The 16,514-nt window shown below is 32.7% G+C and overlaps 2 protein-coding genes across 7 annotated transcripts in view; one reads left to right on the top strand and one right to left on the bottom strand.

The window, feature by feature from the left end:
• The window catches only part of LOC126751595 (protein phosphatase PP2A 55 kDa regulatory subunit), a 29,065-nt gene extending 23,185 nt beyond the window's left edge, over window positions 1–5,880 (top strand). For all 6 annotated transcript variants that reach the window (XM_050461978.1, XM_050461983.1, XM_050461980.1 and 3 more), the window contains 2 exons: window positions 16–819; window positions 885–5,880. In XM_050461978.1, coding sequence (XP_050317935.1) covers window positions 16–819; window positions 885–1,253 — 1,173 coding nt within the window. In that variant the 3' untranslated portion in view covers window positions 1,254–5,880. The remainder of the gene's footprint in view (window positions 1–15; window positions 820–884) is intronic.
• A 2,205-nt stretch (window positions 5,881–8,085) lies between these two features.
• Window positions 8,086–14,486, bottom strand: LOC126751589 (protein Skeletor, isoforms B/C). Its single transcript, XM_050461972.1, has 9 exons — window positions 13,770–14,486; window positions 10,820–10,893; window positions 10,595–10,743; window positions 10,175–10,522; window positions 9,692–10,109; window positions 9,499–9,634; window positions 9,206–9,428; window positions 8,979–9,135; window positions 8,086–8,902 (listed from the first exon to the last, which is right to left on the bottom strand). The coding sequence occupies exons 1-9, from the start codon at window positions 13,942–13,944 to the stop codon at window positions 8,405–8,407; spliced, it is 2,178 nt and encodes a 725-aa protein (XP_050317929.1). The 5' UTR covers window positions 13,945–14,486; the 3' UTR covers window positions 8,086–8,404.
• Window positions 14,487–16,514: the final 2,028 nt, after the last annotated feature.

Raw genomic sequence — 16,514 nt, 5'->3', positions numbered from 1 at the left:
TTTGTTTTTGAACAGCGCGATCCAATGTCGAAAACGGCAATACCACGTCGCGGTGAATATAATGTTTACTCAACCTTTCAATCGCACGAACCCGAGTTCGATTACCTAAAGTCATTGGAAATAGAGGAGAAAATCAATAAGATACGATGGCTGCGAAGAAAGAATCCTGCGCACTTTTTATTATCAACCAATGATAAGACGGTTAAGTTATGGAAGGTCAGTGAACGGGATAAGTCGTTCGAGGGCTATAATACAAAGGAGGAGAGCGGTCTGGCGAAGGATCCGCAAAATATAACTGGCTTAAAAGTTCCTTCAGTTAAGCAAATTCCACTTATGGTGGAAGCGTCACCACGCCGCAACTACGCCAATGCACACACCTATCACATCAATTCAATTAGCGTTAATTCTGACCAAGAGACTTATCTGTCCGCCGATGATTTACGAATCAATCTGTGGCATCTTGAGGTGACCGATCAAAGTTTCAATATAGTCGATATTAAGCCAGCTAATATGGAAGAGCTAACGGAGGTCATAACCGCTGCCGAATTCCATCCAACCGAATGCAATGTATTCGTGTACTCGAGCTCGAAGGGCACAATACGTCTATGTGATATGCGTTCAGCTGCGCTGTGCGATCGACATAGCAAACAGTTCGAGGAGCCGGAGAATCCAACGAATCGCAGCTTCTTTAGTGAAATAATAAGCTCTATAAGCGATGTAAAGCTAAGCAATTCGGGTCGTTATATGATCTCTAGGGACTATTTAAGTATTAAAGTATGGGATTTACACATGGAAACGAAACCAATTGAAACTTATCCGGTAAGTTTTTATTTTTAATAATTAATTGTATATAAATGACTAAATAATTGTTTATTTTACAACAGGTTCACGAATACTTACGCATTAAACTCTGTTCACTGTATGAGAATGACTGTATTTTCGACAAATTCGAATGTTGTTGGAATGGCAAGGACACTTCCATAATGACGGGCAGCTATAACAATTTCTTCAGAGTGTTTGATCGCAATTCGAAAAAGGATGTCACATTGGAGGCGTCACGCGACATTATCAAACCAAAAACGGTGCTTAAACCGCGTAAAGTTTGCACCGGTGGCAAGCGAAAAAAAGACGAGATTAGTGTCGATTGTCTCGACTTCAATAAGAAGATACTACACACAGCTTGGCATCCGCAAGAGAATGTAATTGCTGTGGCGGCCACAAACAATCTGTTTATATTTCAGGATAAGTTTTAGCTAAAACTCTCTCATCTACTTCAGTTCAACTTCATCACCACCACCACCATTATGGCGTCGTTAAGAATAATTATTATGCTTAATTCTAAATTTTATACTTATCGCTGCTGCAAATGCTATCACTCACTACTACTACTACTTGCTATCAGTACTGTGTAATCAGAGCAAACAAACAAAAAAAAAAAACAAATAATACGATCAACTTTTGATCGTAATATTAAGCGAAATACGAGGACGGACATGGAGTCTAGACGAATGCGTCGGCGTAGGCGTTGTCACAACTCATAGCATCATACATACATATATATACACATATAGTTAGATATAACTCACTATTAGCGCTAATAATTAACGAAACAAAATCTCGATTGGCAGTTGATTATTGATACAGCAATAACACGGTGTGTGTGTGTGTGTACAAGCCTCAGCCGAAACAACAAAAAACGTAAAGTTTTTAGTTTTAAGTTTTGCACTCAAACGCGGCTTACACACTCGCGACATGCTTGCTAGCAACGTGGAGAAAAAAGTGTGTGAGAAGTAGAGTTAAAGCGCGGGAAAGGAAAAATACAGCTGGCTGCGCCAGTTAAACCAAACAATATAAATCGTCTACTATTGCGCACAAAAAAAAATAAATATGAAGAAAAAACAAGAAAACAATAAACGCCTTAAACCAAAACTTTGTACAGTACTCTGATTACATTTCTGTTAAATTCCTTAAAACAATGTTGCCTCGGCTATAGACTTTCAGCTACTTTTAGAAGAGAGTGTGTTTTTTATACAATATTTATGCGAAATCAGTAAGAATAACAACTATTTATGCAGTAATATGTTTGCTTAATTTGTAATAAAAACAGAAATTGTTAATAATAACTGATTTTTTTCTTTTCGTTAATACGAACAAATGAAATAAGTTGGAAATTCACATTAAAAAATAGAAACAAAACAAAAAAAAAATTAAAATATCAATAATTGTAGTTTCATCTTAGTAAACTATAACTTTTAAGTGAAAAAGTGAGGGATTTCAAAGCTAATAACGGCATATTTAACATTATTACAACATTACCATGCTTCGAAGAGCAAAACCTAAAATTACGTATTTAAGAAATAATAAAAAAGACAAATATTGCTATAAATATTGAAGGCATTATTTATGAGCGCATATGCAGTGATGTTCAAGCTAGAGTACATAGCTGAGGTTGTTCTTAATGGATAGCAGATGTTACACGAAAACGACGCTACAGTTGCGTGTTCAGCGGAAATCTTGTGCTTTTGGCTAATTAAATGACAACAAACACAAACAATATATATTTTAACATTTTTATTTTATGTGCGCTCTGCTTGTCATTTAATTTTGAAAAAAATAAATTAAGCGCCTAATATTTTTTGAAAAAAAATTATACCAATCAGGGCCTAATATTTTTTTAATACAATATAATTTTCGTAAATAAGTCTTGAATATTCTGAAATGCTTATACATATATAACAAATGGCTGGTAGTGTCACCCATACTGCTGGAGTAAAGTTAGTCTAGTCTTAGTAACTTTCAATTTTTGTGCTATCAGTTAACGAAAGCCATGGAACTCGACGAGCAATATTGTTTGTCATACGTGAAAAACTAACAATGTTATTCAAATAAAGTAATATGTTATTAGCGTATTAAAAACAGTGTGAAAGCATTTGACTAAAAATTCAGTTTCCCATTCATTTTCATACTTATTATTAATAAATACTTTTTTTATGTCAATACAAAATGAGTGAAATCGGTTTCAGTATTTACATTATATTCGTACATAGATTTGTAAGAATATGATAATTTCTAAAACTGGCCAGATCTAACGATTTCATATTTTTCTCCACAACGCAATGCAGAAATTATATATATTTTACGGTTAATGTATTTTTTTTTTTTTTTTACTATATATAAAGCGGTTAAGACGTTTGTAAAAAATGTGCTCTTATTATTTTGCTGCGTAAAAGTAAGTGTTGTGACGTCTAATTTACACTTTTGGGTTTTTCTGCGGCCAGTTTGTATTTCTGTGAACATTTTCATTCCACAAAAATCTGCCAAAGCAAAGCAAAAACAAGCAAAGGAAGGAAAGTTAGTGAAATATTCTTCTTTAACATAATTTTGTTTTGATTTCAATATTATATTTAATATTGGCACAGCAGTGAAGAGGAAAAACAGGAGATATAAATACACAAATAATTGGTGTTACTCACATTTTTGTTGAATACCGGCGCAAAGCAGTGAGCATAGTGTTGAAATAATAATTTTTCATTTAATATTCTACGTATAATGATCATAACGACGCGCTTGAATAGCCAGAACTAAATTTGAAAGCAAAAAAATATGAGTTAGACATTTAAAAGCCTACGCGAAAAAAATGAAAAAGAACGAAGATAAATTACACACATTATATGCATCATTTCATTAAATTCAAACTTTACTCAGATTAATTTTCAACGTCATTGCGTGTTCTCGCAATTAATTAAGACAAAAACGTTTTTAAATATTAAATAATGATCATTATGTCCATGCGCTTAAGTGATCAAATACTTATTAAAAACGAAAAATAAAATTAATTTAAAAGAAACGAAAGCATGTAATTAAAAATTAACAAACAAAATTTTTTGATGCAAATAAAACTAAATATAATACAAAAATAAATGCAAAAGCAAGTTGCAATAGTCACAATAAGCTAACAAATTATTGATAACTTGTGAAAAAAATAAACATAGAAATAAACGAAATGACATTATATGTCATTATTAGTAGCGTAAGTCGTATGAAAGTGAATATTTGTGGTTAACATTATATTTGAAACATTTAAGTTACATGTTTGTTTGTAATATTAAATTAATTACTTTACTAGGTATATATGTACATGCATATTTAAATAGCGTAAAATTCGGCAAGCTGCATAAATGACGTTTAAATAAACTATTTGGATTTAGTTTCCACAACAACCCGAACTCATGAAATATAAAACGAATGCAAAGTGAAATAGCAACGAAAGCGAAATGTAAAAGCTGTCAAAATTGCAAAAATTTGTTATTCAAATTACATCTTCTGTAAGCTTTTTTTTTGCTTACTGCTGTATTCAGTTTGGATAGTTGTTGTGTGCTTAATGTGGAACCACTGAGAATTGCTAACTACGCGCTGTTAACATAAATTTTTTTTAATTAAATTGTATTTTTTCTATTGCTTTTTTAATTTTTTTAATTTTTTTTTTAAATTAAAAAAAAAATTTTTTTTTGCTTTGTTTTCGATGGAAACAGGGTGAAACCCTCGAAATAACAGTAAAATCCGGATATAATCCCGGTATATTTCGGACTGTTGTAATAAAAATTGCTGGTATTTACATATGTATATGTATGCAGTCAAATACCAAATCCAGCGTTATGCTATATATGGAAATAATATACTACTTAAGTACCACAACAGCAACATTTAATATTGTTTGCACATGAATTTCATTTACAAAAGTTTTCTAGATTTTGTAGGGAGTTTAGAAAAACAATTTTATTCAAAACACTTTCTTAAGTGAAACAACACTTCTAAATATTGGCTAATATTTATGTGTAAATTTGTTGACAGAAAACTAAACCATGCTTTATTACCATTTTCGAAGAATATATATTTCAATTAAAATGCATAAATAGCTGTTAGTGGATTCCAAAGTTTTTAATATACATTTTTTCATAGTGTGCCGAAATGCTCTTCCACAAACCACAAAATGGAAATAGCAAAATTTGTGTAATCATAAGTTGGCAAAGGTGTATAATTTGTTTGTATGTATTTTTGTATCAATATTTCTTTGGTTTTTGCTGATAATTTGTCTCATTATTAATAACTTCTAATTCACATTTTTGAAAATTTAAAATGTATTTTGTTTTTTTCTATAAAATCTGCAACTAGCATTTAAACTCGTGCAACTTTATTGTAATTTATAAAATTTATTGTTTAAACTCTTCATGCTTTGAATATTCAGTATAGCAGCAGCAGTAAGGATAATTATGCATGTGCATCAATAAACCGTATATACAAGATATTTAGCTATAGTATGTATGTATGTATATGTATTATTCTAAATATTAAATTATCATGTTATATACAGATGTATACATTATTGTATGTATATACGAAAAAAGCAAATATATGGTATAATTAGAAACATATATACATTATATATAATTTACTCAAAAATGCAGTGCTTCTCAATTTATAAGGTATGTGTATGTATGTAAGTAAAACGTTAACGAAAGAATGCAGTTCAGTTATCAGTTTATATAAAATATATAAAAAAAACCATAAAAAGAAAAACTAAAAAAAAACTATAATAGAATAATTAATTGACAACTATTGCATCTGCACACAACAACAAGCATAATAAAATGAAACAAGACTTGTTAGATAAGTCGTAAGGCCATGAACAAGAAACATTGAAAATATTTTTGCAGCACCAAAACATTTAAACGCGCTAAAAAACAGAGCCAGCATTATTAATAATTAAGTATTTAGAAAACAACAAATAATAAAGAAAATTGCAAACAAAATTTATATTATAATTCATAAAATGTTATGATGCTGAAAATCACAATAAAGTGCGAATGTTATTAACATTAATACTATTGTCAGTTTATATTCGAAAAAGGGGCTTTCTAATAAGATAGTTAATGCCTGGTGTGGAAATAATATATGTAAATGGGTTTGTCTGGAAAAATCACTTTATCAATTTAAATGGTAAGGTCAACTAAAAAGTATTCATTGACTGTTGCGATAAATTCAATTGCTAAATAATCATTGGGATGCGATAGAGCTGTCTTCACTTAACAATTCACACAAAGTGCAGAGAGATTGATGTTTTCCATTTATGAAAAATTCTGAAACCTTATAATGCCATAATAACCTTCACAAGTACATTTCTTATAGCATAAAAACGTATGAACAGATCTTCATATTGATTTTAATCGATCACTTCGTATGGCATACATATGTACATATATGCTACAGTAATCCGAACTGAACAATTTCTTCGGAGATTGTACCGTTGCCTTGAAGAAATTTTCAGCAGATATCTTGTCAAATAAAATATATTTCCATACAAGAACATATGCAAATCGATATCTCAAAAATTGAGAGAATAGTGCGCGAATATATAGATAGACGGACCGACAGATACGCCTAAATCCACACAGCTCATAATGTTTATGTCGCCGCCGTTTCTTTATGGGTGTCACAAACTTCGTGGCAAACTTAATATAGCCTGTTTAGGGTATAAAAACATGGAATAGGAATGAAATATTTATAAGGTCATATTATATTTGAATTATTAGTTGAAATTTGTTATATTATTGTACTTACGTGTGTTCTATATGTTACAAATTGACTCCTAACAAACTCCACAACTCCACATCAAAATTATTTTCTCTTGAATATAGCCGCCATTTACTTTTTCATTCAATATTTTTATTAATCACGGGCAATGCACATTTATATTCTTTTAAAATTTGCACATATTATAACACATTTTTACTTGTTTTACATTTGAATGAACGCAATAAGCTTTTGAGAGTGCAATTTGAAAAAATAAAAATGTCAACTAATAGCGACTTGCACTGTAACTACTCGTTACTACTTAGCTTCCTTTCACAGGATAACTTTTCAGAACGACACAATTTTTTTTAATTTATAGAGCATTATTTACTTACTTTTTTTCTATTACCCGCACTAAATATTCCAATTTTTATATAGAACACAAATATTTAAAATCCATTTGTTTAAGAAATATAATAAAATAATAAGTTAGTAATTAGCATCCGTATAGCTTAATGAAAGATAGAATTAGAAAGAAAACGAGAAACGGAAATAGGGTTGCAGGTGAACAAGAACATATTTATGTTTAGAGTGTAATAAAAATGGTTAAATATCATTCGGTTTTAAGTTAACTTCAACTGCTTATTTTTTACATCGAACATTTTATTGAAGATTTAATTAGTATTTTAATAATATTTATATATTACAAATAATATTAATATACTTTATGTATATCATTTAAGTGCAACCCTGCATCTGTAACCAATTTGCTTTTCGTTAGTTTCCGCTATTTTCAACTAGTTAGTTGCCAATTTAAAAGTGTTAGTTAAGAAACTTATGAAATTTGGTTTTTATAACTAAAACAGTGATAAATTATAAGAAAAAATCTTTGCTTGTTTAATTTACTCCAGTAAATTTCATATTCGTTCTAAATGTTATTAATTAAGCGTTCAATTTGTGAGTAAATGCAAATTAGTGGTTTTTGGGCGAGCTAGGAACGAAAGTGTTGATAGAAATTGTAATGGCGGAATGTCAAAAGCAGTTGAAACTAACGGGAAGTAGTTGATGTAGAAAATAAAATTAAGACTTTAGAAATTCAGAAAAATTGTCTATTCATGTTTTAGATCGCACTGTGTAACATTTTCGTTACTTTCCGCCATTGCAAACGAGTTATAACATCTGTTAAAACGCGCCAGTAATAAAATTGAATTAATTTATGGCGTAAAATAACATCGTTTAGTTTAAAAGTGTGGCTCTGCAAATAAAGTGTTTAATAAATTACTGAGTGATAGTGGCATTGTCACATTGTGAAGTATGCAAATACATACTAAATCAGTGAGACTTGCGAATACAATCGTTATAACCTTTTACAATCCTTTGGTGGAATATATTTTCCGGTAAGTTACTTTTATAAGTGTCATAAATTATACAATTACCTACTATTTATTAACAAACAGAAAAATACATATCTTTTTATATATCAATAGTTCATTTATTTACATAGAAATGCGCTAAACTACAATACATTGTGACTTTTACAATAAGACTCTGCGAAGTTTTTGAAGTATTTATACAGACTTAACGTGACTATCGGATCGGTGAATATACCTCTATGTGCATATATAAAAATATGCATTTATAATCACGCGAATATGTATGAGTTGCTGTCTTTATGCATAATGAGTGAAATTATTAAATACATTGAAATCAGTCAGTTATTTAATGTGAAAAGGCATTTAATTTTTATGTTGCACTAACTCGTTTAAGGACTGCTCTTTTCGGAGAGTTTTACATGAAGCGCAGGAGCATATTTGTGCTTTTTCTTCGTTTTCAATCATTGATCACGTATTAATTTAATGAGAATTTGCACACACAATAATAACAGTCCCAAATGACAGGGAAACGTAACGGCATTTTGTAGTGCTCCATTTCGTATATTTGTAAAACTGTCAATAATATGAATTTTCCAACCCATGTTGGCATGTGTGAAACTATTATAATATACAGTATCGGGCCATGTAATATTCGGCGTGATTTCCAAAATGGCCGGCTCTTCATTGGGACAAATACTAATTAGTGAACGATTGAATTTCTTGAAACTAGGAAAATTATCATCCAAACGACGATCATAGCTGAGCGGATATTTGGAGAGGCATAATGGACCGGCCGCAGTGGGTTTGGGGCGACCGCGGCGTGTGAATTCAACACCGGCAAGTACACGGATTTCACTTTGTTTTGCATCACTAAGCCGATCGAAGCCACCATGCGGTTCATCAGTTATAACCATTGGATGATAATGTTCTGGCGAATGTGGATTGTTGCCACCGCGTACCTGTTAAATATGATAATTGTTATATACTCGTATATATTCTTCACTTTATAATGATTTATTTCAAAACTGCAAATACCTTGAAGGCGTATGTAAGACCACGCTTCAAATACAGCTCAGGCGTCATATATCCGTTAATGTACCAAGCAAGGCCACTAGACACGTGCCCAGTAATACCTTGGTAGCCACGCAGACCGCCCGAGGGTCCAAGATATGCATTAAAAGTGCGCAGGGTACTGAAAGTGTACAAAGAAAATAGCACCAAAATATTTTTTACAATATACACAGTTACAATGTGGTACTCACGGATCATGTAAGCGCACACGTTCCCATATCTGTATGGGTGTCTCGGGTGCCCTTGTAAAGCTAAAACAGTCATTTATCGGCTCGGTTGTATTGAAATCGATGAGTATATCACTTTTGGGATATACAAAATGAAATGCCGGTTCCGAATTAGAGTCCAATTCTCCCAAGGCCCACACCACATAATTACTTTTGTCTAGACGTATTTCTTTATCACCCGGATCCGCTAATAATAAATTGTAAATTTTTTTTATTTTTATTTTAAACACATCATATCATAACTGGCGAGTACTCACATGATATCAGAGTTCGCCGAAAAGTAATTGTATTTATACCGTCCTTACGGCTATAAGTATTAAGCTGAAAACTGTCCAAACCACCGACTACATCATCACGACAAACACCCTTATTTTGACCCAACACTTGCACACACTAAAATGTCAAATTAATGAATATAATTTTTGTATTATTTTTACATTAGTCTATTACCGGCGCCAAAGAAGTAATATTGTAGTCTACGGAATAGCCGCGTATATCGTCGATATACGCCACAACCACATCGGCGCCAATCATTTGACTTGACGTATCTGAACCGGATATACCAAAGGACATGTAATCATTCTTTTCCACCTGACCGGATAGCTGTAATGTTATTTGTGGGCCAAATACTTCCCAGGAGACTTGCAAATTCTTATGCAATTGCCGACAATTTGGCAGCGAGAATTCATAGGGCGTTATTTTCACTAACGATGGTGGTACATTTAGATTGTCGGCTATTAAAACATGTCCGAAATTCTCATTATCAGCTAAATCGTATATGCTAATCCAATCGATGTCAAAAATCGTCTTATCACCGGGTAACTCTAGCGTGATAGTCTCTTTCTCATATTTCCGTATCGGATCCAAGCTACATAAAATATAGAAAAGTTTTTAGTCTATTATGTAATATCACATTTTACTACAAATACTCACTATCCCATTTCGTCGGGTATCTTGCTGCCACGACTAGACGGTTGTGCACCCACACCGGTCCAAAAGAATGTACGCTTACCCAGTCCATCGTAAGTGAAATCTTTAATGCGTATCGTCTTAGAGTCGAGCATCTCGAGAGCACTGCTGCTGACATTGTGACTGCGGCGTGAGAAAGTACCGCCCGCTTGTGCACGTGGCGGTTCGAATTCTTCCGGTATATAAACATCTCCGAAGTTATTCTGATTGTTCAGATCGTAGACGGCTAACCATTTAATTTCGGTTATTTTCTTTCGATCGGGCAGTGATAGCGTGAAATCCTTGTTATGATAACGATCTAGTATGTTAGTTCTGCAAATATTTAAAAAACAAATAAATTAAATTGTAACAGTGCTTAGGCTTATTGATCCATTTAATACATACTTGCCGAATTCATCTGGCACAATGAAACCCTGTGGACCGGGACGATTGGAAGCGCCAGCCCAAAAGAATGTATCAGCGCCATTGCCATCGTAATTGAAACCGATTATGAGAAAGGTGTACTCATTAACGGCATACACATCGCCTGATACCTTGAAAGTTTAAAGCGAATAATTTTAATGAAAAATGGTACAGTTATGTGAAGCGTTTTTTTTTCATTTCACTCACCTGGTGATGATACGAATTAATTTTGCCTAAATATTTTCCACGGTATGGACCATCCTCTTCATCTTCAATGGCCACTGAAAATTTAATAATTTGTATAAATAATAGCTATATATTTCTAATATTTATGTATTTTTAGTATATTTCAAAATTATTTTATTGATTTGCCGTCACTTTCCAATATCATCCTAAATGTAGGCAACATATTTTATAAGTATTCGAAATAGTACTGAAAGTTTACCAAATAGTGGCTTTTAAAAAATATGAATTTTACCCAAGGATTTAATCTTTTTTGCCCTCCTGAAATTCAAAAGTCCTTGGGGAGGCCGTTATATGGAGAATAAATTAAATATTGATCGGATTATTGCTCTCAGAGTAATCAAAATGATAATAAAGTTCTATCGAGCGTACATATTTGTGAAAGATTAAAGTCCACCTCCGATTTTAAAGCTGCTTTTGACAGCACGAAAAGGAGCTGCCCTTATGCCCTATTATGTGAATGAATTTAGTATCCCCGCAAAACTAAAATGGCTGTGAGACTAACGTTGAGCAATATCAAAAGCTCCGTCAGCATCGGAAAGGACCTCTCCGAGTCGTCGCATTAACGGCTTGGCTCCCACGTCATTGTTGACAGTCATAACTTCGAAATCGTAGATAATTTCTTCTATTTTGGAACCAGTATTAAAACCAAAAATAATGCCAGCCACGAAAACCAACGCAGAATAACTCTTGCCAACAGGTGATACTTCGAACCTAGTAGGAAATTAAGAAGTAAAGTCGTCTCTGGACAAACAAAGACCAAATTCTACAGAGGAAGGGGAAGACCTCCATCCCGTTGGAAAGACCAGTTGGAGAAGGACCTGGTTACACTTGGAATCTCCAATTGGCACTAAACAGCGAAAAGGAAGTACGAATGGCGCGTTCTTGTAATGTAAACTCGGCTATTAAACCGCGTAAGCGATGTCTGCGGTAATAGAGATAAAGAATAATCGAAATCTAATTTTAAGAAAAAACTGATTAAAAATCAACTTTAGAATGCTCTTACTCAAAAACTATTTGAGAAATCGATCTAAAATTTAATTTTGTTATTTTCATAGGCAGAACCTACAAAAATAAAAAAAAAAAATATTTTTCTTTTTGTAAATTTCAAACCAAGTGTGCCTATTAATTATTATTCAATTAAAAGTTTTGGTTTAAAAAATAGATTATCAAATTTTCTTAAAATGTTTGGTATTGAAATTGAAATTTAACGCATTTCATTAATTTTTGATTACAACATTTTGGTTTAAAAATTAAATTTTCAATTCCAAAATTGGAAAATAGTTTCAAAAATTAAATTTTAAATTCCAAAATTGAAAATAATTTCGAAAATTCAATTTTCAAACCCAAATTAAATTTGAAAATCGGCATTATAAATTTGAATTTTAATTTTTAAACTCAAAATCAGTATTAAAAATTGATAAAATGCAAATAATTTACATGTAAGTTTAGCGACCACTGCTCTAGAGCTCTAACATAGCTCAAACTGGTTGAAAACACGAAGTACGTATGTAAGTACGAAAAATTTAAAATTTTGAAATTTTTTTATCCGATATTTGTGATTACAATTATTTTTTTCCATTTCGATATTTAAAATACAAAGTTTGATAATAATTTTAATAAAATTTTCGGCATTACACAAAAAAAAATGAATTTAAATGTTATTGCAAATATTTTTCAATGCATTATTTGCAACGCTTTTTGAAAAATTTTGAAACTTGTGATTAACATATTTTTTTTAATCCGAAATTTGGGATTACAATTACTTTTTACCATTCTGATATTTAGAATAAAAAATTTGAAAATTAATTTATTTAAGATATACCACACTACTATTATATGCAACGCTTTTGAGGTTAGAAAATTAATAAAATATGTAGAAATATTGATTTCATTAAAAATTTACGCCTACTACGAACTAAAATCATATACCCGATATTTTTAGCACATACTGTACGAAGGTGAGGAAACAAGCAAGCTGAGCGGCCTTTGTTAAAATAACAAACAAACACACACACAACTACGCCAAATATACCATTCTTTGGCATGACTCATGGCTGTTTTCTTTTTCTTTTTTTTTGGAATAAATACAGAAATAAGCGTAAAATTTTCGTATATTTGTTGGTCTCTTTTAAATTTTGGGGAAGTGCTTATACAAAATTACAAAGTCAGCGCTGCCAATTCTGAAGTAAATGCCTTTGAAATGAAAAGAGTTAAGACACAAACTTGCAAAGTGCTCATGGAAATGCATAATTAAAGTGCACTGCATTTATTTACTTCTAGCTTTGTTTATAACAATGTCTCTATATATTTTTCAGCATGCATACATATGTATGTACATATACACTGCGTGTGTTTGCATGTGTTTTCTCTTTTGTTTGAAAAATTCTTGTTACTTAATGCCACTTATTTACATTATTTTTACAGCAGTTCGCAAGTTTTTTTATTTTTTATTTTTATATTTTTTTTTATTTTTTTTTATTTTTTTTTATATTTTTTATTTTTTTTTTAATTTTTTATTATTTTTTTTTGTTTTCTTTGTTCCTAAATCTACGCGAATCTACCTAAAATATATGCATAAAAGAGTGTGCCGCATATGTATGTATGTATATACATATGTACATATGTATGTATGTAGTAGGTGCATTCGCACATGTCTGTCGAACAACTTATTCGTTCCACGCCACCAGTTTCACAGGTTTTGCTTTGAAAGTGAATTGGAATTTCGCTATTGTTACAGTTACCACACTTTCTTAGCAGCTTAGAAACTAACTCTAGCGAAAATCAAATAAACACGGCCAAATGAAACTTAAATGCACAGCAGTTCTCACACACACGCACACATGGCTGCTGGTTTATTTTAATCCACTTGTAATGTTTTTTGCCACTTTTCCTTTTGTTTTTGTATACTTACGGCTGCAGTGCAGCAAACACGCTGCCAGCAGTAGGACTGTCAGCCAAATTTTCTCATTTAAGCGCAAATTTCCGCGGCGATCATTCGCTTTGTCACTGCAAATTTGATGACTGCGTGGCCGCACCGCTTTGCAGTCGTCACAATTTCCGCTTTTGCGCGCTGCCAATGAACACATATCACCGCCGTAGCAAACCGCTCACTGAATTTCGTTTAAATTGGTGTTTATATTTTTGAAATTGTTGCGTTTTACTCGCAAAACCAAATTAAATAAAATAAAATAAAGGAAAACAAAATTAATTAAAATTGTTAACCACACATACTTTGAAGCTATGATTCACTTTCACATAGACACGCAGCGGCATATACATACATACATGTGTATGTATTAACTGCATGAGCGTTTAACGTAGCAAACACAAGGTAATACGAGTAAAGCGTATGCTATGATCGACGCCAACACCAACACTCAAACATTGCCGCTGTCCACACAAACGCTTAGCCGCCCAACAGCGCCCAAAACCCGTGTATATAATGTAGCAATGTCAGCGACGCATGCGCGCTGCTTGGCACTGTATACGGCGTGTAGCTGTGTGCGTTCGTTTGTATATGCGTACGCAGTGTTATAGTAAAAAAAAACGAAATGCTGTCTGTGTATGTCGGTTTCACCACTGTTTTCCGTGTATTAGCGACAATGCTTTTGACTCACAACCTCGTCAATGTTTCCGCAACGACTGATTGTCCAATATTTGGGCTTTTTCACTTCAACCTGTTGAGTGCAAGAAGTCGCTGAGCGTAGGTTTGGTGAGAGCTTTCATAACATAACAAAAGTATAACGTTTAACAAACGTGCTGCAGTTTACTCAACGAATCCATAAATGCGTGCGCTGAACAACTAAGCGACGCGCTCAATTAAAAATAAAAAAATGATAAAATGATTTTTGCGTATGTGCGTTGTTATTATTGTAATTATACCTCGAACAGGGCATATTAAATTTGCCACAGCATTTTAAGAAGTTCCCAGTGGCGGCTTCACAGATTTGTCGCCTGCAGTCTTTTCAATATTGCCCTCTACTGACCGCTGAAATTCAATACATTTGATTGCAAGGCGTTTGGCAATTGTCCATGTAGAGGCGTTAAGAATTTAGTATAATGTCTGTAGCACTATTTGTATTTTTGTTTTGTGCTTCTTAAAATTTGCCGTCGTAGACTACATTGGCTCAGCCTATTTTAATGTTTTGTGAGTTTATTGATAGCGGACCACTACAGCATATAGCTGCCATACAAGCTAATCCAACAAAATGAAGTCGTTGTATGGAAAAGTTTTTTATTTGACGAAGTATGCTCACGAAATTGGGCATGGATTGTTGTCCAAGTCAATACTAGAATATCCGGATTAATTGTTTAGATCGGTCTACTACAGCATATAGCTGTCATACAAGCTAATGCAACAAAATCAAGTCCTTGTATGGAAAAGTTTTTTATTTGACAAGATATCTTCACGAAATTTGGCATAGATTATTGTCTAAGGCAAGGGTACAATCACCAACAATTTTTTTTAGATCGGTCCACTACAGCATATAGCCGCGATACAAACTGATCTATCAAAATCAAGTCTTTGTATAGGCAAATTTTTTATTTATTTATAATTTTATTCTGACGTAACTATAACTGTTAGACATACATATGCTGTCACGGCATTTTTTTTATAATTATCTGTTCTGCACTATCGTAGTATATTACTTTGTTGCATAATCAATAGTATTAGCAGCACATGCTATGTAAGGAATTTTTTAGATAATTTTTTCACACCTTGCATTACCTTTTTTCTCCTTTAGTAAGGATTCCTAACTTTTTTGAAAATATGATAAAGCCTATATTTACCGAAGATCGAGTATATTTTCCCAATCGAGAAAGAATTTTTCAAATCCGTCAAGTATTTTCGGAGCACATTCAATTCAAAGAAAAAAGATCAAATTCTTCCTTTTATAATATTAGTATGCAGGTTTTGTCCGGAAAGTTATAATAATGAAGTTGCACACCGACTCACATCGCCTTTCTTGTGAACAGCTACCTAACCCCCTCAGACCTATTTTTGTTTTCTTGACTGAAAAGGCCGATGAAAGGCAAGCATTTTGAGACAACAGAGGGGATCCAATCAGCATGCACCTCGGCTCTCAAGGCTATTCCGAGAATGGCTTCCATAACGCCTTCAATGCTTGGAAATCTCGCTGGCAGCGCTGCATCGACGTAGAAGGAGCCTATTTTGAAAGTTGTTAAAGAATTGTAACGGTTGGTTCAATAATTTTATTTTAATCGACTCACTCCGATTACTTACCTGAAAACAAATATTTAATTAAAGGCTTTCTTCGTGCAGCAAATGGTTAGCTAGTGTTCGGTGCACAAGATTTGGCTTGTTGCTGTTGTTGTTGTTGTAGCGGCAGAAAACATTCTTCAGGTAATTACGAGGAATGCTGCTGAATTGATAATCCTTGCATGGATAAAAAAATACGACTCCGTTTCGTTAACTTATACCCGACTGTCGTGGGAACGGTCTTTTTTGGTCTTCCCTTTAGAATTAGTATACCCTTAACGTTACAGTTACAAAGTGCTACCAGCAACATACAAAACCAATTATTTTGTTGGCAAAAGAGATAAGCAATTTTGTGAAGAAATAAACATTGAAGAATACAAAAATCTTTGAAATTTTTAAGTCTCCGCTTGGTGTTCATAAACTGCAAAGTGCCAA

The sequence above is a fragment of the Bactrocera neohumeralis genome, chromosome 2 (genome assembly GCF_024586455.1).
Source record: "Bactrocera neohumeralis isolate Rockhampton chromosome 2, APGP_CSIRO_Bneo_wtdbg2-racon-allhic-juicebox.fasta_v2, whole genome shotgun sequence".
NCBI classification, from domain to species: Eukaryota; Metazoa; Arthropoda; class Insecta; order Diptera; family Tephritidae; genus Bactrocera; species Bactrocera neohumeralis.
This window is presented reverse-complemented; position numbering and strand designations above follow the sequence as displayed.